The sequence below is a fragment of the Nematolebias whitei genome, chromosome 7 (assembly GCF_014905685.2).
Source record: "Nematolebias whitei isolate Nwh7 chromosome 7, NemWhi1, whole genome shotgun sequence".
Taxonomy (NCBI): Eukaryota; Metazoa; Chordata; class Actinopteri; order Cyprinodontiformes; family Rivulidae; genus Nematolebias; species Nematolebias whitei.
Genome location: NC_056504.1, coordinates 33,227,979 through 33,253,727, shown reverse-complemented (window position 1 = coordinate 33,253,727; position 25,749 = coordinate 33,227,979). Strand labels below are relative to the sequence as shown.

The 25,749-nt window shown below is 40.5% G+C and overlaps 2 protein-coding genes across 2 annotated transcripts in view; one reads left to right on the top strand and one right to left on the bottom strand.

Moving 5' to 3' along the window:
• Positions 1–389: 389 nt before the first annotated feature.
• b9d2 (B9 domain containing 2) lies at positions 390–1,114 on the bottom strand. The gene has a single exon (XM_037679406.1). It carries the CDS (start codon positions 993–995, stop codon positions 468–470), a length of 528 nt encoding a protein of 175 aa, XP_037535334.1. The 5' UTR covers positions 996–1,114; the 3' UTR covers positions 390–467.
• A 1,294-nt stretch (positions 1,115–2,408) lies between these two features.
• The window catches only part of poc1a (POC1 centriolar protein A), a 29,806-nt gene continuing 6,465 nt past the window's right edge, over positions 2,409–25,749 (top strand). Inside the window, exons 1-9 of the mRNA XM_037679405.1 lie at positions 2,409–2,493; positions 2,628–2,799; positions 2,990–3,169; positions 3,405–3,512; positions 4,003–4,118; positions 6,048–6,181; positions 10,787–10,855; positions 10,997–11,125; positions 22,996–23,274. Coding sequence (XP_037535333.1) covers positions 2,481–2,493; positions 2,628–2,799; positions 2,990–3,169; positions 3,405–3,512; positions 4,003–4,118; positions 6,048–6,181; positions 10,787–10,855; positions 10,997–11,125; positions 22,996–23,274 — 1,200 coding nt within the window. The 5' untranslated portion in view covers positions 2,409–2,480. The remainder of the gene's footprint in view (positions 2,494–2,627; positions 2,800–2,989; positions 3,170–3,404; positions 3,513–4,002; positions 4,119–6,047; positions 6,182–10,786; positions 10,856–10,996; positions 11,126–22,995; positions 23,275–25,749) is intronic.

The window sequence follows — 25,749 nt, the reverse complement described above, 5'->3', positions numbered from 1 at the left end:
ATACTTATATGTTTGCTATTTTTGGGTGTAACTGGAACCTTGAGTACGCAATTTTGTTCCACCTCATGTACCACATGTGATGCGAATGACAATGAAGAAACTTATCAACATATCTGTAAACTAAATCAAAAGTTTTTCTATTTGATTTAATCAATTTGATTACAGTTTTATTGAGTTTTGAGTGCCTCATTAAGATTGTTCAGGTATACACAACATCGTAATTAAACATTAAGAGCAGTGTTGGATTGTGAACGAAACTTGAGAACATGTGGAACATATATATTAATACGAAACCAACTTCTTTGACGTTGCTTTATTTACAAATTGCTGTATTTTGAGTGTAAAAAAAAAGTTAATGGAATTTAGAAAAACGTACAAAACTTTGGCGTTTATGTGAGTCTTAGAAGTTCTTCACGTTAACATAAAAAATGTAATTAAAAAAAGCACACACACACACATTCGACATCTCAGCTCTCGACGCCATATTTGTCAAAGTGTCTCATGATGACTCCCAGCTCCAGCTCGACGGTCCCCATGGCTTCGGTGTGCAGTCTGTATCTGTCCGCCCCACTGTAAATAAGGTCCGGGTTGCGCAGCTGGGGGCCTCCGCCGACAAACCTTTGTGCCAGCTGCTCTTGCCAGGAGCCGAGCGGCCTCCAGGTCACACAGCTTATCCGGTGATGTCCGGGGCTGGAGGGAACATGGCAGTACCCGTATCCATACAGCTGGCAGCGGCCGAATGAATCCTGGTGCCACACTTGCAGGTGGATCTTCGGCCAGCCTTGGAGTCCCTTGGTCGCATAGTGAAGATCAATCGGGTGACTCCAATAAGCCATTTCACCGATTTGAGGGATGTCCACCTGAGTCTGACCCTCCTTCAGCCCAGAGAGAAGACGCCATGCTCCTCCCGTATGAACTCCCCATTTGCAAAATAAACTATTTTGCGGAAAACCACTAGCCCCGACTATATGTCCTATAATATGAAGCTCTGCCATCTCACACGTGTCCGCTTTGACCTGAACATGCAGGAGTAGAAGTCCTCTTTCCGTCTTCTTAGCTAACGGCTAAGGCAACAAAGCTCACGTCTCCTTAGTAACCCAGCCCGCCCTGTTGTGGTCACGTGGCATTCCACCCAGAGCGTTGTTTGTTAGGCTGCACTTCCTGTTAAGGTCCGGCTTAATTAGAAGATCAAACGGCTGTTCAGACAGACATGCCATGTCTAGCTAAAAGTTTTGTTTTTACTTTATTAGTTAGTAAAATGTATAAATGAACCGTAGCTAATTTCATTGATTGTATTTTGCAAATGTTATGTAATTATACGTGTGTACCTGACAGACTGAACGCAGGGTTAAAGCTACTATTTTAACAAAACTTTATTTGTAACAATTGTGAACAGCACAATAAATAAATGAACACAACAATGTTAGCCGGGGGTTTGAACAATTAATCATATACACTTAAAATAAAGATGATGATAAAAGTGAAAGGAATAAAAGAAACACGTAAAATTAAAATAAATTCAGGAGATTCAAGATGCAAACATGGGTTTTGTTTTTGCTTTTTGATTGGTGGAAAGTTGAGTGCATTGTTTAAAAATACTAGTATACTTTAATATTTGTGAGTAATGGGGTATATAGCTCACTCCTAGTAGTAATTATACACAATCAAGTTTAATACTAATAATAACCAATAATAATCAAGTTTTGGGGAGTGGTGGCGCAGAGATTAGAGAAAATAGACCTGTGATCGGAAAGTTGCAGGTTCATCTCCCTGGACTGACAACATCAAAATGTTGGTGGAGAAGGTGAAACACCTGCCTTCACTTTCATTTGCCCCACTCTGGGCCCTTGAGCAAAGCCCTTCACCCCCATCATCTGCTCCCAAACAGGTGTAAAACAGTGTCACTTGATGGTTTTTATTTCTTCTAAATTTAGTTTTTTAGTAATTTTGCAGCAGATTAAAAAAGTGTTGTACTTAATAGGATAATCTAAAGTCGTTTCTCAGGTGTTTTACTATACCAAGAAGGAAAACCATATGTACCCGCTGCGGTAAAAACAACTTTGAGAAAAACGGCAGAACTGATTGTTAACAGAACTAAATCATTAACTAATTTTTATCAAGTGCATGGAGAGTTTCTTAGATTTCTTGATTCCTTCTTAGCAAATATTGTTAGTATACTGCCTCCCTACTTTACTTTTGTGAGTTTGTGTATCTGTCAGCATTGTTCTGCACCTACTTGGCTGGATGTCATTGGACATAGAGTAATTGAGAGTTGAGAGATGATGCTTTGGGCAGTATAAATCTTCACAATGTTGGTGTGCATCTGGATTTCTATCTGTAAAAGTGTAAAACTTTGCTTTTTTTACCTTGGTTTTATTATCATTGAGTCTTTGTCTCTGTTCACATAGTCTGATCCTACCCTAGAGAGACATTTTAAGGGTCATAGAGACACTGTGACGAGTGTGGACTTCAGCTGCAACATGAAACAGATTGGTAACGGTCTCATTCTATTTTATGTAATCATTTGAGTGTGTGTATTTATATCTGATGTCTTTCGTTTTGTTGTGTGTTTATTGTGGTCATAAACAGTTTTGTACTTCGCTCATCTGTGCCTCCTCTTCTTCCAGCCACAGGCTCTATGGACTCTTGTGTGATGATCTGGAATATGAAGCCTCAGATGAGAGCCTATCGCTTTGATGGACACAAAGAAGCTGTAAATTCTGTTCAGTTTTCTCCATCTGGCCACCTGGTGGCATCTGCCTCCAGAGACAAGACTGTGCGCCTTTGGGTGCCCAGCATGTATGCTCATAAGTAGCAGCATTTTCTATATTTCATAACTTCATTCATCCTAAAATTACTACATAAGACTAGCTTAATGTCTATAAACAGGATCTGCTCATTTCCTCTTACCAGCTTAGCAGAAGGCACCCTGATCACATGGTAGGGGTTTGTTTGCTTTACACATTAGTACTGTCTTGTGTGTTTACAGGAAGGCTGATTCAACAGTGTTCAGGGCTCACACTGCCACTGTGCGCTGTGTTAACTTTTCTGGTGATGGACAGAATCTGGTCACAGCATCTGATGACAAAACCATCAAAGTGTGGACAGTCCACCGACAAAAGTTTCTCTTCTCTCTTAACCAGCATTTCAACTGGGTCCGCTGTGCCAAGTATGACACACATTCATATGTATTTATTACCATACAACTTGGTATGATTTATTGTACATTCAGCCAAATGTAATCAATTCATTCAATCAATCATATATTGTATTTCAACTTGCATGTGGCCTGTTGCATTCCTTCTATGTTTTTTACATTCTTTCTTTGTATTTACCATCCAACAAACTTTTGCTTGAACGTTTTTGTGCGCGTTTCTTTTTCTTTTCTTTTTTTTTTTCGTCAGGTTTTCTCCGGATGATCGTTTGATTGTGTCGTGCAGCGATGATAAGACCATCAAACTGTGGGACAAGAACAGTAGAGAGTGCATTCATTCTTTCCTTGAACATGCTGGGTGAGCACTTCAAACCAGAAGGATGAATCAGAGTAACGTGGATAGGAAATATATTGATGAGTGCAGAAGAAACAGGAAGTAGTCTGTTTTTTTTTTTTTGTGTGTGTAATCCTTGTAATTTGAATGCTTGTATGTGTATGCAGTGACTACAGTAAAATAAGATTACTGTTATTCCTTTACAGCGAGTTGTTGTATTTATTTAATTAATTAATTAATTTGTATTTAATTTTGTGTGGTTCACTCCCTTAACTCTGTCGTTATGTTACTCTTAGATTTTTATATAAAAGCCTAAATATCTTTAATATTAACAGATTTTGAAGGATATTTAAAGTGTAGATCTTGTTTTTGCAACCACTATTTGAAGGTACAAAGTCAAAGCAATTAATTTTAAGCTAAAGTGCATTCCGATGCTTCACTCCATGCGTTGGGCTGAACAGGATGTTTATGTGTAAAACTGCATTACCATGTTTTGTTTTGTTTTTTTCCCTAGTTTTGCAAACTATGTGGACTTTCATCCCAGTGGAACTTGTATTGCTGCAGCTAGTACTGACCACTCTGTTAAGGTGTGGGACATCAGATCCCAGAAGATGCTTCAACACTACCCTGGTAAAACCATTTAAGCCACTGTTTTACATTACGTTGTTTTAAAACATAAACTGGTGTTTTCATAAATTAAACACAAGCCTCAGACATACTTTAATGTTTTTAGAATAACACCAAAGTTCATGCTCAATTATCCAGGTATAAAATCCAACAATGTTCAGTCAGGCCATCTGGACGGTTTCTTTTTTCCTGAGATATTTTGTCCTTCATCCAAAGGGCATCCATCTTAGCACCAGCAAAAAAAAAGTTTTATTTTCTGCTATGGAGTGTGCTGTTTGTGGGACTCACTCAGTTTGTTTGTGGCTCCTCACGTTGAAGAAGTCCTTTGGATGAAGGACGAAACATCTCAGCAAAAAAACAAACTGTCCAGATGACATGACTGAACATTGTTGGATTTTATACCTGAATTATTGAGCATGAACTTTGGTGTTTTGAACCACTTTGGCTATGGCTGCCTCAGAGGAGTTGACAGGGGAGAGGGTGGGCCCCAGGGGCCATCTTAGTACCAGCAAACTGTTTTTTTCCACTATGGAGTATGCTGTTTGTGGGAATCAGTTTTGGTTTGGTCGCTCCTCAGACTGAAGAAGTCCTTTGGATGAAGGACGAAAGAAACGTCTCAGCAAAAAATAAAAAAAACAGGTGACCTGACTGAGCATTGTTGGTTTTTAGAAAAACTTTTTCTTTATCACTTTACCTACATATAACACTTTTCACTTACTATACCAGAATAAATGTATACTTGGGAACGCAATACACCCAATATAAAAAACTTATTTTCATTTAATTAAGCTTTACAACAAAATTAAACTGAAATATCCATCTGTTCCCATAAAGATTTAAATCTTCTAATTAGAGCAGCAATTAAAAGGAATGGTGTCTTACCAAATCAATACACAGAATGTTGATGCCGTTTTGTCAGTCTGCCACTCAGGCTGATTGCGCAAATCATTTCTGCTAAATGGATTTCGTTTGAGAGATCTAATAATGGATAATCACATCTGCCTGTGAAAACTGAGAGTGAAGATAAAAGCTCCTCCGCCTCCTCTTTTCTACCACTCTGCCTCACTTCACATACTGTATATACAAGTTTGATCCGCTTGAAGTGACAAATTGTCAAAATGTTGAGCATTTACTATTAAATACACATGAAAATTATATTAATTATTATCATTAGCAGGCGTCTGTAAGCATGATGAAAGATGCTGCATTAGAAAAGCAGATGAGGGAGGTGTGAAGGCAGAATGTCCTCTTGTGTTTTTCTTGCCTTTTTAGGTTGTTATTCATGCTTTCTGTGCTTGATTGAACTTAGGTGATGGTAAAAAATCCATTTATGGCTTTTCTTGTAGTCATTTGCACCTATCCAACACTTTCTTTCAGCTTGTAGATATCTTGTAGCACTTTTAGGCCTGCAGAGGGACCTATTGCTATTACATAACTTATGTTCACAGTTTAATTTAAGAGATTTAGGATATGGCAGGTACATTTTCTAATGACAGAAGTAATGATTAGTTACTAAAGCCAACTTTACTTCATGTACCAGTTTGTTGTAATATAAACTAGCTATATAATTTAATCCATTTTTGTTTAAGGGTTTAATAATCTAAATTTTATTTGAGAAGTCTACACATTGTCAAACTTGTGTTTACTTGACTTTATTTTGCCAATGCTGATGGAAAGACACTCATGTGTGAAAACTCAAACAGAAAATGTTAATCTGAACCTAAACGTGTTTCTTTGGAAGATGTTTGGCAAACACTAAAAGCTTGGAAAGATTGAGAACTCAAAATTCCAAATTTGAACAGTAACCTGAAGACATTACCGTTTTTTGTCAAAGTAATCTTGTTTATCATTTAACATATGCATAAACATGTTATTAAACTACATTTTTACTGTAAATAAGATCAATAATAGTCTGTTCTTTGTGTTTTTCAGTTCACAGCGGTGTTGTAAATGGTCTGTCTTTCCATCCTTCTGGTAATTTTCTAATCACTGCATCCAGAGATTCTACAGTGAAAGTGCTGGACCTTGTAGAGGGCAAATTATTGTATACACTGCATGGACACCAGGTAACCATACACACACAGACCCACAACATATACTGTAGGTTCTATTTTTATGTGCCAAGCTCCTAGTGGTTTAGTTTATGTGGTTCTGACCAGCATAGGTCAAGTCTGTTCAGCTTTTCATACACATAGAGGAGGTGTGTTGGTGTGAACAGTTCTGTGTGAGCGTTTAGCACCTTCTTTGTCCATGTTTGACTCTCTTAACTGTGTATGTGCATGAGTGTGTGCGCATGATGCCTTTTTTGTATTTGGTATATTTTAGAACTTGCCTGGCGAGCGGGCAGCCCACTCATGATGACTCATCTTAGGATTGTTGGAAGGAAACAGAACTGTGTTTCTGCTCCCATTTCTGGGGATCATCTCACTTCCTTTTGCTTCTCTGCTTTTGTCTTGTTGTTTTCCTCAGCAAAGTTATCTCTGAGTGTTCCCCTTTCCCTCCTGACTTTGATTCTTTCACCTCTACTTGTCCCACATCTGATGAACTCACATTGCTGTCCGGACGGCGTGCTGGCTGGGTCCGTTTGTTTGAACAGCTGATGGACTGGCTTGCTGGCTAGTTGTTGAAATCGGTGGCTTGCCAGTACCACATGTGGTCCATCTGTTTATCTATCCCACCCCACCCCACCCCCCACCCCCGCACGTGTTGCCTGTCTTTCATTCTGTCTTTTGTCTCTGTCACCTGTGTTTCTCTGCAGCCAGCTGCCAAGAATCATCTCTTTGTCAAGCTAAAAAAAAACACCTTTTTCTGTTCTCCCTTTCCACCTGCAGATTTGTCATTTTCTATACTTTGTCTCAGTTTCTGCTTCGTTTGGCTCTGTGGTGACACCACCAATCTGCTGGTGCCAGGACCACTCGAAGTGCTAATTGGCTCTCCTGTCGCATATCTCGAGATGGGAGAGACCCCCATCTGTTCAGTGTGGGTGTGCAAATTCTTGTGTTTATGTGTCTCTTCACATATGTTATGCTGTGTTTATGTGGAGGCCCATGTGCCTGTACTTTATATGAAAACATGTTAGTGTTTTGTCTTTGGATCTGACAAATGTGTTGTTTACCAAGCCTCGAGAGGCTGTTACCTGGCTTGAGTTAAATTGGGCTAATCAAAGGAATGGTTCAGCTTTGTTTAAGCAGGGTTGTGTAGAGTACTTCTGAGCAGTAAGTGTGTGCATTAAACAGTAGTTGGAGGGATTTCAGTCTGGAGAATCATGGAGGATTTCTCACACAGGAGTTAAGCTAACTGCTACTCAGAACAGCACCCACTTAAAAGCAAATTGTACCTTTTAAAACAGAGTTCTCTCAACTACTCGTTCTAGGATCAGTGGATCATTTGGTTTGTGGCTGGCTGCATACTTTTTCTTTAAAAAAAAATATGTTCGTATTTTATGGTTTGCAGGGTATTTTATACTGAAAAGATTTAAATCGGCAGAAATTGGATGGATGGCTGAAGACAGTGACATATTGTAATATTATGCCCCCTTCAACTTAGGAAATAAACTGTATTTTTTGCTATACAAGTCACAATTTTCTTTGCACAATATGCATGCCCTGCGACTTATATGCCAAAACGACATATTTATGGATTTTTTCCTATATTTATGAACCAATTTTTGGTTGAGATCTGACCATTTTCATTCATTTAGACTGAAAATATTGAACACTTCAATTTTCAGCTGCTAGATGGCACTCAAGTAGTTTGGCATGCCGTTGTGTCATGTAGTAGGTAAAAAGTGGCTATTAATGACACAATCAGCTTGCCCTATCCTGCCACCTTCGTTCTACTCGCTTGGAGCAACTGTCAAATCAGCTTCATTTCAATGCGCCGCCTCGGTGAAATGCAGCTAATTGGACCTTAAAGGTGCATTTATTAAGGAAAAGTTCAACTGAGACACACCTTTGCTATAATGTCGGGCAAACAAATAATTGTTTTAGGTGCTTATCTTGTTACATTTCGAAGAAATGAGCAGCGACTTGTCCCTCTGCGCGTGCACGCTTCCGCGTATCGGCTTTTGAAATGCATCTGATGTGACCGTCAAAATGCATTTATTAAGTAAAAGTCAGACTAAGACACACCTTTACTATAATTTTGAGCAAACAAATATATTTTTTTAAGTGTTAATCTTGTTAAATTCTTGTTAAAGTCATCCCGTGCACGCTCCTGCTGCCACCATTTGGCAGCCAATCAATTTTTGGCACAACACCGGCCCACATTTCTGGGTTCAGCTCGCATTTCTGGGTTGTCAGCAGTGATGTGTGTAATAAACGTGACACGTCATCAGTGACGCATAATAGATGCTACGTATACAGCGAAGCGACGTATTTATGGATTTTTCCACTTTATTAGACATATTTGGACTGATGCGACTTATAGGGCGGTGCGACGTGTACGGCAGATAATACAGTAGTTGGAAGTGGTTTAAAATTAAGTTAAGACATGTTACTGAAATCAAAGTATTCTTCTACTTGGGGGAATACCGCATACACTTTACAACACCACTGATTTGTAAGTTTCAGAGCAACAAACAACAAAACAATATTTATTTAGATCGCTAATAAAAAAAAGGCAGCTTTTTGTAACTTGGAGGTAGAGATTTAGAGACAGGTTACATTAGATGGAATGATAAAACAGCAAACGAACTAAAACACACAATACATAATCATTTTTTAATTATTTTTAGACAGCACCATACGGGTTCAGTCTGCCACTTTCTACAATTATTGTTCATTTATCAAAGACAAAATGTACCAGATAGGTATATGACTGTGGGTGTGTGCGCGCACGTGCGTGCTCAAAGCAAGTGCCAGCCTGGCAGTGCATATTAGTCAGAGCAGAGACAGAACATGCTGTCTGTCAGGCCGTCGCGTTGCCATGGTGACACTGTCTGCTTCTCTCAGGTGCTTCTGGGAAACCATCTTCAGTCAAACCAACCTGTCTGGGTGCCAACAACAGGACACAGTTCTCCTTTCTTTTGTCTCAGCAGCCTGCCTTTTATTTTCCTTCCTACTTTTCTTTATTTTTCCATTTTCTTTGGACACAGTCAGTAGGTTCAGAAGTGGAAAAACATCTTGAAGTGTGATTTCTCAGGTTCAGAACTGTTCTTCTGGCTCATGCGCATACACACAAACAGCGCTAACATCCCCAAGTGATTTTTGTTTTGGCTCTTACCATGTGCAATCTCACTCAACCTTTGTCTTAGCTCTTTGTTGATTTTATCGATTGCTCAGCTGCAGCCTGACACACCAACCCATCCTCCACAATCACCCACACACACACACACACACACACACACTCTGATCATGATTTTGTTTCCTTAAATGGATTAAAGACACAAATGTTTTGTACAAGAATTACTTCCTGGATCCAGTAGGTTTGTTTGACATACTGTTTTGATACAACATGAAAGACTTGAATGCCAAAGAAAGAAAGAAATAAAGAAAGTGACTTGGATTAAAAACACACAACTCTTTTTTGGTCCCTCCAGTTTTGGTTTGCTGTTTTATCCATCCATCCATTTTCTTTACCCGTTTATTCCATTTTGGGTCACGGGGGTCGCCGGTGCCCATGTCCAGCAATCACTGTGCGAGGGGCAGGGTACACCCTGGATGGGTCGCAAGTCCATCACAGGGCCACATAGAGACAAACGAGACAAACAACTATTCACTCGCTCACTCACACCTAGGGACAATTTAGAGTTACCAATCAGCCTAACATGCATGTTTTTGGACTGTGGGAGGAAACCGGAGTACCCGGAGAAAACCCACGCATGCACTGAGAGAACATGCAAACTCCACCCAGAAAGGCCCCCGGACCGGGGTTTGAACCAGGGACCTGCTTGCTGAGAGGCAGCAGCTCTACCAGTTGGGCCACCGTGCTGCCCTTGCTGTTTTATATTATTTAAAAAAAGTACCCACTGTTGTATTTTGTACAGTGTTTAATTACATTGTTTACTCCCCCTCATTTAAATAACACCTACACACTGACTGTATTTCTTGGCAGAGGAGATATATTTAATTATTCATATTCATAGTTACTGTGTGTGACGAAACATGAATGAACCTGAACACAACACACTGCCAGCCACAACCCACAGGGGCCAAAGAATCTGTGGCTAATGTCTCAGTACAGGTGATTTCTGCCAACTCGGACATTCATTGTTCATCTTGTGGGAAGTCCGAGGGATTTTAATGGCAACTGGAGACGCAAGTGAATGTTTATGTTATGACTTATTGATAAGTATTTAAAGCCTTTGTTTTGACTGATCTTGTTTTATCATAAAATTAATGCAATAACCAAATCTTTGCTAATTTATATCAATATCTAAGTAAAATAATGATGTTTTTTGATAATAAATACTAATGATAACGGTCATTGCTGGTAAATTAAATCTGGAAACAGGATGCTTGATTTCATCACAATGATCCATCACTGATTTGTTTCAGTTTCCTTCACTTCAGGGTTCTTGCAGTTTTGTATCTCAGCCAAGGAATTATCAGCCTGATGATGATTTTCATTCCCAGGAAGTTAGGAGCACTGATGGTTCAAAGTTAAGACTGGATTGAATTAGTCTGTTATTTTAATTTGACATCTTTCCATTTCAATTTCCTTCACTCCAGGGTCCTGTTTCTTGTGTGGCCTTTTCTAGAACAGGGGAGTACTTTTCCTCTGGAGGTTCTGATGAACAGGTGAAGACTTATTTTCTATTTTATTTCTTTATAATAAATTACATAAAACTAAACAAATTGATGGCGTTAATTGACGGTTGACGTCAGTTTTCATTCTGTCATTGATTTATTGCTTGAGAATAAGTAATAATCTTTCAACAGGTTCTGGTCTGGAAGAGCAACTTTGACTGTGTTGAGTGTTGTGAAGGTGTCAAACCGCAACATAAACGTGTGGCCAGCTCTACAATTCATCTCCCTCTTGATTCACATCCATCTGTTCTCCACAGCCAGGTAAGTTCAGACAGCAAAGACTAAAAAAAAAAAAAAACTTGCTCTCTAGTATTCAGCTGCTGCAGGTCCAGTCAGCCACTAATCCACCAAATAACCAACTGTGGAGTGTTTTATCTCTGTGGCATATGGCCTTCCTGCTGGACTTCTGGGCTTTGCCACCTGACAATCGTTTTATCCTTTTGTCTTGTTTAAACGCACATTGTTTATCCCAGGCTGTTCAAGTATATGCAAGTATATGCTGGTTAGAGTAATTCTGTGATTCCCATCCGATGAGGATTTCATATATCTGCTCTGTATCTCAATACACAGCCATTAATCTGACACATTACAAAAACTAAAAGCAGCAAAACTTTCTGCCTCGAGTCATCCCTCAGTCGCAGTGCAGTTCATTTAAGTTTTGATTCAACATCCATCCATCCATCCATTTTCTTTACCCGCTTATTCCATTTTGGGTCACGGGGGTCGCTGGTGCCCATGTCCAGCAATCACTGTGCGAGGGGCGGGGTACACCCTGGATGGGTCGCAAGTCCATCACAGGGCCACATAGAGACAAACGAGACAAACAAACATTCACTCTCTCACTCACACCTAGGGACAATTTAGAGTTACCATTCAGCCTAACATGCATGTTTTTGGACTGTGGGAGGAAACCGGAGTACCCGGAGAAAACCCACGCATGCACGGAGAGAACATGCAAACTCCACCCAGAAAGGCCCCTGGACCGGGGTTTGAACCAAGGACCTGCTCGCTGAGAGGCAGCAGCTCTACCAGTTGCGCCACCGTGCTGCCTTGATTCAACATGACATGATTTAATGTTTTACATATGACAACGTGTAAGGACCAATCCTGTACAATTTAATCAGACAAATTACAAAAAAAAAAAAATACAAATTCCAAAATAAAACATGACTTTTTATGAACGGTTGCTTTCGGAAAGTATAGAAGCTTCAAAGTGCAGCTCGATTGTGACGTTTCTGCCATTTTTCTTCAGGCTGTTCTAGTGTTTGACAGAACTTGTTGGTGATCTGGCTGCATGCCTGTAGGTTTGTCCTGGAAATGTGTCGGAGCATGCATGCTTGAGCTCAACTGAAAAATAAACATAAAGGAACTTAGACTTGGACATATGCATGCAGCTTGTTTTTCTATTCATTTATTTAGTCTGTGATGTGGTATAAAGTTACACTTATCTCATAAGCAGGGCAAGAAATGTGTGCACATTTACAGATCCACATGCTTTAGACATGACATGTTGATTCTGTCATCTTTGGATCCTTTTTGGTTAAACTACAGGTACACCTCAGAAACTTGGAATATTGTGAAAAAGTTCAATTTTTTTTTGTTTTATAATAAAGACAAAAAAAAAAAAAAAAAAGCTGCGGCCGCAAGGTTGTCGGTGCCTGTCGCGGCGGCAACCCTCGAACCCGATGGTGGACACCGTCGGTGAGGGATGCTGTCAGGCTGAAGAAGGAGTCCTATCGGGCATTTTTGGCCTGTGGGACCCCGGAAGCAGCTGATGGGTACCGGCAGTCCAAGCGACATGCGGCTCGGGTGGTTGCTGAGGCAAAAACTCGGGCATGGGAGGAGTTCGGAGAGGCCATGGAGAACGACTTCCGCACGGCTTCGAGACGATTCTGGTCCACCATCCGGCGTCTCAGGGGGGGAAAGCGGTACGCCACCAACACTGTTTATAGTGGGAGTGGTGTGCTGCTGACCTCAACTCGGGATGTTGTGGGTCGGTGGGCGGAATACTTTGAAGACCTCCTCAATCCCACCAGTACGTCTTCCACTAAGGAAGCGGAGCCTGGGGACTCTGGGTCGGGCCCTCCAATCTCTGGTGCTGAGGTCACCGAGGTGGTTGAAAAGCTCCTTGGTGGCAAGGCCCCAGGGGTGGATGAGATTCGCCCAGAGTTCCTAAAGGCTCTGGATGTTGTAGGGTTGTGTTGGCTTACGCAACTCTGCAATATTGCGTGGACATCGGGGGAAGTTCCCCTGGATTGGCAGACCGGGGTGGTGGTCCCCCTATTCAAAAAGGGGGACCGTAGAGTGTGTTCCAACTAGAGGGGAATCACGCTCTTAAGCCTCCCTGGTAAGGTCTATTAGGGGGTTCTGGAGAGGAGGGTCGAACCTCGGATTCAGGAGGAACAGTGCGGTTTTCGTCCTGGCTGTGGAACACTGGACCAGCTCTACACTCTCAGCAGGGTCCTGGAGGGTGCGTGGGAGTTTGCCCAACCAGTCTACATGTGCTTTGTGGACTTGGAGAAGGCGTTCGACCGCGTCCCTCGGGGGGCCCTGTGGAGGGTACTCTGGGAGTATGGGGTACCGGGCCCTTTGATACGGGCTGTTAGGTCCCTGTATGACCGGTGTCAGAGCCTGGTCCGCATTGCCGGCAGTAAGTCGGGCTTGTTCCCGGTGAGAGTTGGACTCCGCCAAGGTTGCCTTTTGTCACCGATTCTGTTCATAACTTTTATGGACAGAATTTCTAGGCGCAGCCAAGGTGTTGAGGGGATCCGTTTTGGTGGCCTTAGGATTGCATCTCTGCTTTTTGCAGATGATGTGGTCTTATTGGCTTCATCAGATCGTGATCTACAGCTTTCGCTGGAGCGGTTCGCAGCCGAATGCGATGCGGCCGGGATGAAGATCAGTCCCTCCAAATCCGAGGCCATGGTCTTGAGCCGGAAAAGGGTAGAGTGCCCTCTCCGGGTCAGGGAGGAGGTCCTACCCCAAGTGAAGGAGTTCAAGTATCTTGGGGTCTTGTTCACGAATGAGGGAAAATTGGAGCGTGAGATCGATAGGCGGATAGGTGCAGCATCTGAAGTGAAGCGGGCGCTGTACAGGTCTGTCGTGGTGAAGAGAGAGCTGAGTCAAAAGGCGAAGCTCTCAATTTACCCATCGATCTACGTTCCCACCCTAATCTATGGTCACGAGCTTTGGGTTGTGACCGAAAGAATGAGATCTCGGATACAAGCGGCCGAAATGAGTTTTCTCCGCAGGGTGTCTGGGCTCTCCCTTAGAGACAGGGTGAGAAGCTCAATCATCCGGGAGGGACTCGGAGTAGAGCCGCTGCTTCTCCATGTCGAGAGGAGCCAGTTGAGGTGGCTTGGGCATCTGTTTAGGATGCCTTCTGGACGCCTCCCTGGTGAGGTGTTCCGGACACGTCCCACCGGAAGGAGGCCCAGAGGAAGACCCAGGACACGCTGGAGGGACTATGTTTCTCGGCTGGCCTGGGAACGCCTCGGGATTCCCCCGGAAGAGCTGGCCCAAGTGGCTGGGGAGAGGGAAGTCTGGGCCTCCCTACTTAGGCTGCTACCCCCGCAACCCGACCCCGGATAAGCGGAAGAAAATGGATGGATGGATGGATATAATAAAGATTTATTACACTCAGAGTGAAATATTTCAAGTCTTTATTTCTTGTCATTTTGATTATTATGACTTACAGATAATGAAAAACAAAACTCAGTGTCTCAGGAAATTAGAATATAGTGAAGATGTTCAATATTTTAAACTCCTGGTGTGTCATCATAACCAGCTGAGTAACTCCTGGACATGAGCTACAAATGTCTAATTCTTCAAGTCTAGCCACTCCTGAACCAGAGACAGCATCAGAAACGTCTTACCTACTGAGAGACAAAAGAACTGGACTGTTGCTCAGTGGTCCAATGTCCTCTTTTCACATGAAATTCAATTTTCATGTCATTTAGAAATCAAGGTCCCAGACTCTGGATGAAGAGTGCAGAGGTCCAGAATCCATGTTGCTTGAAGTCCTGAGTGAAGTTTCCACAGTCAGTGATGGTTTGGTGTCATGTCCTCTGCTGGTGTTGGTCCACTGTGTTTTCTGAAGTCCACAGTCTACCAGGACATTTAGAGACGTCATGCTTCCTTCTGCTGACGAGCTTTATGGAGATGCTGATTTTATTTTCCAGTAGGACTTGTCTCCTGCCCACACTGACAAAGGTACCAGAAGCTGGATGAGGAATATTCTAATTTTCTGAGACACTGACTTTAGTTTTTTTTTCACTATCTCTAAACCATAATCATCAAAATTACAAGAAATAAAGGCTAAAATATTTCATTCTGTGTAATGAATCTATTATACGAGTTTCACTTTCTGACATGTTTGACAAAATAATTTGAAATTCTTCACAATATTCTAACTTTTTGAAATGCACCTGTATTACTTATTTAATTATTGATAAATCACTTTGTTCTGAGATATCCATCCATCCATCCATCCATCCATCATCTTCTGCTTGTTCTGAAGTCAGATCGTGGGGGCAGCAGCTTGAGCAGGGCGGCCCAGACATCTCTTTCCACAGTCACCTCTTCCAGCTCTTCTGGGAGGACTCCAAGGTGTTCCCAGACCAACCGAGAGACATAGTCTCTCCAGCGGGTCCTGGGTCTTCCCCGGGGTCTCCTCCCAGTCGGACATGCCCGGAGTATGGAGGCACCCATGAAGCATCCTTACCAGATGCCCAAACCAACTCGACTGGCTCCTCTCGATGTGGAGGAGCAGCGGTTCTACTCTGAGTCTCTCTCCAGATAACTGAACTTCTCACCCTATCTCTAAGTGAAGGAAGAATGGAGCGTGAGATTGACAGGATTGGTGCAGCGTCTGTAGTATTGTGGACTCTGTGCCAGTCTGTTGTGGTGAAGCAGGAGCTGAGCTGTAAGGTAAAGCTCTCTGTTTACCGGTCGGTCTATGCTCCTACTCTCACCTATGGCCATGAGCTCTGGGTAGTGACCAAAATAATAAGATTGCGGATACTGGAGGTGAGTGTCCTCTGCAGGGTTGCTGGACTCTCTCTTGTGAACAAAACCCTGAGATGGCATAACAGAATGTATTATTCTAATCATTTATGTCGGATGTGAAGGTGATTTTTGAGAGTAGATGTTTATTGGACAGCTCTATATGTCCCAGCTGTAAAGCATTATGAAGCAGAAACAGCTGTAAGAGTGTAATTACTTCTAACACTGACCCAAAAGAGGCTTTAACAGTACAAGTACACAGCTTGTAATGTCTTTTTAACACTTGCTTGCATAATAATATTCCTGGAACCCTCAAGACATTTTTTTGTTCTGGTCTGACTCTTTCTCTTTGTGCTACACAGAGAAGACTGTAAATGGATTTTAATAGCTTCTTTACTTGACGGCTATTATTACAGATGAGTCTGAAAGGGGTGTTTGAAAATGGGCAGCTGGACCATGTGGAGAAAGGGGATAAGGAAAGTGAATGAAATGTATTCTCTTCTTCTGAGAAGTCTTGTGCTTTTATAACCCAAATAACCTTGTTTCACTGGAAAATTTAGTTTTCCAAATAAATCTCAAGCATTAACGTGGAACCACTTCACCTTTCCTTGGTTAAAAACTGACGCATCTCTTATTTGTTAGCTTTTTGTCTTAATCGTGCACACATGCTTTTTAATACAACGTCTTTACCATATAGTAGTTTTGTAAAACAATACATTTTTATGTAAGTAACAATTTCAGTTTGTGTTTCAGCTGCAGATTTATGTACGTTTGAAACACATTGATGTAAGGAGTGTCACTCCACAATTTTTACGTTTTTGTTGGTTTTGTCCATGTCTAACCATAAAATATACTCTCAGTGAACATATTCAGCGTTAGCACAGTAACATAGATTAACTTGTCATGATTATGTGATTAAGACTAAAATATGTTTTTTTATCACGCTCATGGTTCTTTTAGATAATTTAGGTTTCACAGTGATTTTTAGAGCCATTGTGGTGTTTTTGTGGTGAGAATAGAGGAGCTTGGTTCATTCTTGTTTAGCTGTCAATCTGGTCTCACTGTGCTGCAATGGTTGGACAGTAATCGGTGGCTCAGAATTGCAAGAAATTGTGCAAACTCTTCTCACTGAATTCTTAGTATTTGAGACTAGCGAGCTGTGCGGTTGCATATTGAACAGCCAGATTTTGAAAATCGCAGCTGATTTTTGTGTGCAAAGCTTGTAAAACTGCATTCTTGGCTGTGCACGTTATTTTGCTATCCACTTTCGCACACAACTATTTGGAGCTTACCCTGTTTGTCAGCGAAAAAAATCTCATTGGGCATGATTTTATTGAAACTTTTAAGAAATAATAATTAGATGTATGTCTGCAGCTGGTTACTTCTTGGAATCGTCCCAAGTGAAGATGATCAACATTAGCCAACACAGAAATGGCTCTCAGTCAGTTTTACAGACATTTAGCGTAAGTTTGATGTGGTCATGGCTGATAATCTTTCCTCAACACTTGATCTCGTGATTTTTCATTGTGCTTAGCATTATATTCAAGGTTTGACCAAAACGGCTACAACTCTATCATTTCTTATAAAATAATCTGAGTCTAAAATGCTGGTGGGTGATTTGCCTTCCTTCAAGGAATGCTGTGCTTTCAATTAGAACAATATAGTTACTTTCTTGTAACCCTGAGTCCTAGAAACAAGAGCAACTTGTTTTCGTTTCTTTAGTCCTAAAAAAATAATTTCTGATGTAGCAAGAAATGTTTTCAAGGACCAGGAAAAAATGGTGTGATGTGACTGACTGAGAAACTTTTTTTTTTTGCTTTGTAATCTAGCCCAAAGCTTAATCCTAACCTTAAACTAAAGTACTGGTAGGTCCCCAGAAAATTCTAGTAGATAAGGATTTCTAGTCCCAACAAGGTTTGTGACTACAGGTCCTTCTCAAAAAATTTGCATATTGTGATAAAGGTCATTATTTTCCATAATGTAATGATAAAAATGAAACTTTCATATATTTCAGATTCATTGCACACCAACTGAAGTATTTCAGGTCTTTAATTGTTTTAATACTGATGATTATGGCATACAGCTCATGAAAACCCAAAATGCCTGTCCCAAAAAATTAGCATATTTCATCCCACCAATGAAAGACAAGTGTTTTTAATACAAAAAACGCCAACCTTCAAATAATCATGTTCAGTTATGCACTCAATACTTGGTCGGGAATCCTTTTGCATGAATGACTGCTTCAATGCGGTGTGGCATGGAGGCAATCAGCCTGTGGCACTGCTGAGGTGTTATGGAGGCCCAGGATGCTTCGATAGCGGCCTTAAGCTCATCCAGAGTGTTGGGTCTTGCGTCTCTCAACTTTCTCTTCACAATATCCCACAGGTTCTCTATGGGGTTCAGGTCAGGAAAGTTGGCAGGCCAATTGAGCACAGTAATACCATGGTCAGTAAACCATTTACCAGTGGTTTTGGCACTGTGAGCAGGTGCCAGGTCGTGCTGAAAAATGAAATCTTCATCTCCATAAAGCTTTTCAGCAGATGGAAGCATGAAGTGCTCCAAAATCTCCTGATAGCTAGCTGCATTGACCCTGTGCTTGATAAAACACAGTGGACCAACACCAGCAGATGACATGACACCCCAGTGACTGTGGAAACTTGACACTGGACCTCAAGCAATGTGAATTCTGTGTCTCCTCTCTTCCTCCAGACTCTGGGACCTTGATTTCCAAAGGAAATGCAAAATTTACTGTAATCAGAGAACATAACTTTGGACCACTCAGCAGCAGTCCCAGGAGAGATGCTTCTGCCGCTGTTTCTGGTTCAAAAGTGGCTTGACCTGGGGAATGCGGCACCTGTAGCCCATTTCCTGCACACGCCTGTGCACGGTGGCTCTGGATGTTTCTACTCCAGACTCAGTCCACTGCTTCCGCAGGTCCCCCAAGGTCTGGAATCGGCCCTTCTCCACAATCCTCCTCAGGGTCCGGTCACCTCTTCTCGTTGTGCAGCGTTTTCTGCCACATTTTTCCCTTCCCACAGACTTCCCACTGAGGTGCCTTGATACAGCACTCTGGGAACAGCCTATTCGTTCAGCAATTTCTTTCTGTGTCTTACCCTCTTGCTTGAGGGTGTCAATGATGGCCTTCTGGACAGCAGTCAGGTCGGCAGTCTTACCCATGATTGTGGTTTTGAGTAATGAACAAGGCTGGGAGTTTTTAAAAGCCTCAGGAATCTTTTGCAGGTGTTTAGAGTTACGTCGTTGATTCAGATGGTTAGGTTAATAGCTTGTTTAGAGAACCTTTTCATGATATGCTAATTTCTTGGGACAGGCATTTTGGGTTTTCATGAACTGTATGCCATAATCATCAGTATTAAAACAATTAAAGACCTGAAATATTTCAGTTGGTGTGCAATGAATCTGAAATATATGACAGTTTCATTTTTATCATTACATTATGGAAAATAATGACCTTTATCACAATATGCTAATTTTTTTAGAAGGACCTGTATAGCAGCACAGGTGTTAAAGGCAGCCAAATCAAGAACGCTCAGACACACTGACATCATTAACCTAAATTACTTCTTGGAACAGATTTTTCCTTTTTTATTGACAAGTACCAGTTGCTTCAATTAAAGTCATGGTCGGATCTGTACCTGGAAGCATGCACTTCCTAGGTTTATCTTTTCATGCATAATTTAGCCATTCATAATTTATTATTAATACTAACCCTTTTATGTCATGCACTGCTGCAAGGCTCCTTCACATGTCGCCTGAGAGAAGCAGAGGAGGAAAATGTCACCCCCTTGCCTAAATATGATAGTTTGTTTCGTTTTTGTTGAGTTAAAAAAAAAAGAAGAAGAAAGTGATGCTCACACAATTGTAGAAAAAAGTGCATGTAATGTAATTTCATATACTTATTTTCAGAGAATTCAGTAAATGATGTTTTTAGCTGAGAGCAGCCATGATGGGGTTTATGGAACAGTTCTTCCAGTCACGCATCCAGGTAATTAGCTGCAACTTAATTAAAAAGATGCATAAGATGTTAGTCATCTAGCCTGTTTGGCCAGAAACCTTGTAATAATTAGTTTTTTGAGTTACTAGTTGTGCTCTTTTTAAAATCTTACTAAGTCTTGCCCCCTTTTTAAACCAAAAATATTAAGTGGTATTAAAATCTCTGCATTTAAAAATAACATCACATTTTTTACATTTTCTGTTTTATCTGATCATTCTTTACAATTCTTAGGTGTGTAGTTATATGTTTATTTGTGAAGTAAGGGCAGAAACCAGAAACATGTTGTCTTTACTGTTAAACACAGTAAACCAGCTTTAAATGAAGTCTGCTTCTGACGACCGGTAAAAGATCAGCTTCAGTGTGGTCTTCTTTCAGCTGAGCAAATCAATTTTCTTTTGCTGCTGCTTTCTTTCTTGTATGAGCATTGATGTATGTATGTGAGTGCCAGCCATGGCTGACAGGCAGATCAGCTCTCTCTGATCACATTGACTCCAACCCCCACCACCCCTCTCTTCTTGCTCGGTCTCTAGCTTCACATCTGGGTCTTTCTCTGGCTCACGTGTGCTGACAGACGAGCAGTACTCTCGCAGCAGGCTTCCCTTCACAGCTCAGCACACAAACTCTTGCTCTACACCGCTCAGTTCAGCTTTAGGAAGAGCATCAGATAGAATGAAGAGGGGGAGGGGTTCTTGACTGTATTGACTGTCTAAAGTTTCTCCTCCTGAAACATTATATTCTTATTTGGTACATTGTGAACCCTCAACCGCCGTGTAATCAGTACATATGCAGCAATTATTTTGGTACAGTGTATGTGCATCTGGAAGGTGCAGATATTTAAATACAGGTGGTATTATTCTGACAGCAGGAGTTGAATGCATTTCTTACAGCAGGAGGTAAAGAAAAAGGAAATGGGTGTGTCAAGGGACAATTGAAGACAAGATAGCAGGGGGCTTAAAGAGCGTAATGGTCTAGTGGAGAGAATGAGCATCAGTGTGAAGCAGGATGTTAGAGAGAAGGTCAGTGTAGAGAATGGGGAGAACAGGGTGAGCACATGAGGAGGCTAAACAGCACGAGTACACTCGACAAAATTACAAGTCAAGATAGACGATAACAAAAATAAATTCTGAGAGCTAGTAGGAGACACCACATGCTTGATACACAAGAAAACAAATAGTTACAGATAAACTTTTTTTTAATTATAGGAGAAAGAATGAAAGCAGCAGGTAGGAAAATGAGCACACTCTCTCTTGTTGAATTGTGACAACCGTCATCACAGGCTTCACTGAATTCAAACCATCACTAATAGTTTTTCATAAAATGTTTGTTGTGCTGTAAGTACATTTATTGAGACAACTGGTGCGATTGTTTGTTTTTGCTTGTTGTATTATGAATTGCACACATGCACACACCGGCCAGCCTCACTTCTTTAGTCACAAAAGTAAAGATATTGTCCAAAAACAAAAAGTGATAATAATTATGTTTGACCAAATTGTGCGATTTGTGTTTTAAGTAATGCATAGACGGATTTCTAGATGATATTCATTAATTCCAATGTTAAACACGATATTTGGAGTTGCATAAAAATCTATATGTAGGATAAAATCCTTTTTAATGACTTGGAAGTGGTTTCTTCCTTTGAGTTTGAAATTAAGCAACTGTGTTCTCTATTGTAGCAGACAGTTCAGTGAACTGTCTGTCTTGTGTGATAACTAGGGGTGCACTGATAAATCAGCCGGCCGATAGGCCCCGATTTCCTTTAATTTTGGGAGATCATAGATTGGCCGATGCTTACATGAGAAACCGATTTTACCAATTTATGTTTTTTTGTAGTTTTAACAATTGTATAAACTTCATTTATATTTCAGAGCACTAACTCATGGCCAGTTAAAGCAAGTTTGTATTGTTTCTAGGTTATTAATTCAATCTTTATTTATACAGGTTAATCCCACTGATCCTCAGGGACTCATTTACAAGAGAGACCTGATTTTAACAAAGAGTGATGACAACATTAGACAACAAAGACAACAGTGGACAATCAGAAAGCATACAAATATTGTCCAAGAGTATGTTTTTCAGTAAAATAAGATTGGAAAATTGAAGTTGCATTGTGACCTTATAACACCTGACAGTGTCGCTTATAAAACAAAATCAGAATCGACATTTCAGACTTTTTAGAGATCAGTGATCGGCCAGAAAATCACAAGTTGGCCAGTTAGCACCCCTAGTGCTAACTGGCCAACATCTTCTTCCACTAAATTATCCACAATATATATATTTTTAAACTCTCTCAAACATTAACCCCTTTTGCAAAACACTTCAAGCTGCGTCTGAGATGCCTTGCTGTTAGTTTCATATAAAGACTAAGGCAGCATGGCAGGTAAAGTCAACCCACTAATGTTACACCTCTGAGCCATTACGGTCAGTAATATATGCATTTTGAGGATGTAATGAACTGATGACAATCCGTCTGTGTAACCAGCTGGCTACTGGATTTAGAATGGGAGATGTCTGACACTATTTATGCATAGTAATCTACAAACTCCACAGGTGGCTACCCTGAGCTGTGATCGCAAGGTTTTTTGGTGCCTCTCGTGGTGGCCACCCTTGAACCCGGTGGTGGACATTGACGCCCCCAGGTTAGAAAGGGCTGAAGGAGTCCTTTCGGGCCTTGTGAACTGGTAGAACTGCAGCTAAGGGGTATCGGTGGACCAAGCAGGCTGATGTTGCATTGTCTTGGTTGTTACGCCTTTGTAACATTACATGGACATTGGGGTCAGTGCCAAAGGAGACCAGAGAGTGTTCCAATGAAAGGGGAATCAAACTCCTCAGCCTCCACGATAAGGTCAATGCAGGGGTGCTGGAGAAGAGAGTCTAGTCGATGGACAAACTTCAGGTTCAGGAGGAACAATGCAGGTTCCAGTCCAGCTGTGGAAGACTGTACCAGCTCCTTAGGATCCTCGAAAGGCCAGGAGAGTTTGTCCAATGTAGGTCATGTCGGTCATAAAGATAGATTATTTGGGTTCATGTGTTAAATGGGGCTTAAGGATGTTGTTGAACTGTTTACTTCAGTAAATTCTGAGTTTCTAACAACTCTTCACCTCTGTCTTTTCTGCAGAGCTTTGAACCAGCAGATCCGATGAGCAGAAAGGACTCTCAAACTACTGCTCGCTCTCAAAGTTTTAGCCGTAATGGCAGCCTCAGCAGAGCAGCTCACTCTTATACTCACAGAGATCCCACCATCAGTTCATCATCCACCCAGCAGAATCAGAGCCAAAGTTTACCACAGCCTTCACACCAGGATCAAGCACAGTCCAGTGCTTCAGATGGAAGGGTTCCCCCTGGTCTAGCAAACACCCTGGAGCACATCATGGGTCAACTGGACATTCTCACTCAGGTAAGCAGAAGATGAGCTTATCTGTGATGACAAACAGCATGGCTGTGCCTCACACCCACACAGTTCAAAACAAGATTTATGTCTTCTTTAAAAGCCTCTGGTCAGAGACGGTTCACCAGCACAGACACACAACACGGTTCAAAAAGACATTTTTATGGTTGCTAACTCATCCCGCTGCTGTTTGTGGCTGTTGTAATTTCTCACTTTTAATTACATGTTTGTATCACTGCCAAACCATTTTCTACAGATATGTGACATGGTGGCTAACATAATAAGACATCACATTACATACACAGTTTCTTTAAGACATGCACCTAAAATGCAACAGTTTTTAAGATATTTTTACATATGCATACATCTAATAATTATTTCCATATAGACCATTCTGTAATCTGCCCTTTACAGTAGTCTGGTTATAGCTCGTGCTTTTATAGCTAATTTTACTTTCTGTTCCATATTTATGTGTTCACTTAGCTTCTACTCTGTGTGAGTGTGAAGTCCAGACACAGTTTGAAGCCAGTCTGCAGAACTAAAAGTAGATTATTGAACAAAATAGAAAAGGACAACAACAATAACTTTAAACCTTTTAAAAGCTCTGCTTCTTATCAGTTCATATCCTTTTTTGTTGGATCTTTAAAAAAAAATTTAGACTCAGTAGAAAGCTGCTATAGAACATATGAGGCTTAAAATCCAAAAATGTAAATAGAGATGCATCGTTTGCATTTTGGAGACGGACTTTTGCACCATGAATCTAAACAGCTGATCCCATCTCACTGTTGTTGTTGCAATGTTTTCTGTGATGGCTTTGCACCAAACTCTTTGCAATGCTTTCTATAATAATTTGAGTGCCTCATTCTCCACAGTCAGTGTTTTTCCAACTTCAATCTTTTTGGATACAAATTCTACACATTAATTTACCACCTGATTTACACACATCAATCCTAATAAAAATGGGAAAAATTTACTGTATTTCTTTAACGTAAGAAAATTAATATTACAATTGTATATCTATAATTAGATCTATCTGCAGCTACAACTTACTGTAAGCCATATTCTGAACAAATTATGTATAAATTGGTTAAAAAAAGTCAAGTTGTTAAATATTGTCAAAAAGCCCAGCTGGCTCTGATTGCGTCATCTGGCTGTGCCACTATTACAAGAGCTCAGCTCAATCAGAATTTAAGAAAATGTTTAGTGAACCAAAAAATGTATACAAGTTGGACATTTGTAACTGTAAACAACAAAAATCTTTGTATACATATTCTATAAAAATGTCCATAAACTATATATTTTCTTTGGTAACCTTGAAGTCTAAATTAATTGTTGAAGACAAAACTTTGTCGAGGAAAAGTTAAACTTTTATCAATCTGCGTTCAGATTACTTATTGACAAATGCTTGATTTGCTTTTGTATTTTGTATATTTGTTCATCTGATAAAGCAACTCTTAATTCTGCTCTACAATCCTGAAACTGAAGTTGTTTCTCAGGTGTAGTTTCTGTGCAAATATTTATTTTAGCAACAGTTTGCTGTGTTATCTGCTTTTTACTCCTCTCCCAGTATTCATTTTGTCATAGTTTTTTTTCTTCACTTTTATTTGATTAATTTTATGAATTTTTAAAATATTATTAATTATCTATCAACTATTATGTGTCTTTTTTTCCCTTTTAAATATTTTACTTGCATAACAAAACACACACAAACTAGAGGAATATTTGGAGTGCAGCCTCTAAGGCCAGTTATCAGTACTTGACTTAAGCCATCCTGTTTTCTGAGTCCTGTCTTATCGATAAGACCTTGCAGGCTTTAGTTCAATAAGCTTACAGCATTATGCTTCCTTTCCTCCTCGTTTCCTTAAATAAAGAGCAGCCATCTGTTGCTCCCTCCAGTGTAAAAATAATTTCTTGTAGTGCAGAGAATACTACATGAAGTGTTGTAACACCATCTCTGCCTTTATACATTTATTCTATTTATTTTGATAACCCACAACAGAAGCAATCTGAGGACACAGATTTACAGTAGGCTGATGGGACTATCTCTACACAGCAGACATGCTAACAAGCTCTTGCCATAACACTTGAGGAAGACCATTTACAGCAGAGCTTCTATAAAACAGACATTTGAAGTTGAGATCTAGTTGGTGGTTCCAACACCTGTCAGTGCTTATTTGGATCCAATACACCAACCTAACGCTGCCTGTTTTTTGAAAGCTGTCATATACTACAGTACTCGTAATTGACATTACCACTCAGACACTATTCTGAACTTTTTGGGAGACGTTTACATTTAATTTTAAGCCATATAAATGCATATTAATATATGTTTTTATTTCCTTGCCCTGCCAGCAGTCAGTGTTTTGCTTATTTATGTCATTTTATTTATCTAGTGAACCTTTCAGAAAGTAGTAACATTAATACTGGCCCTTTTATTTATTTATATATATGTATATGTATATATATATATATATATATATATAT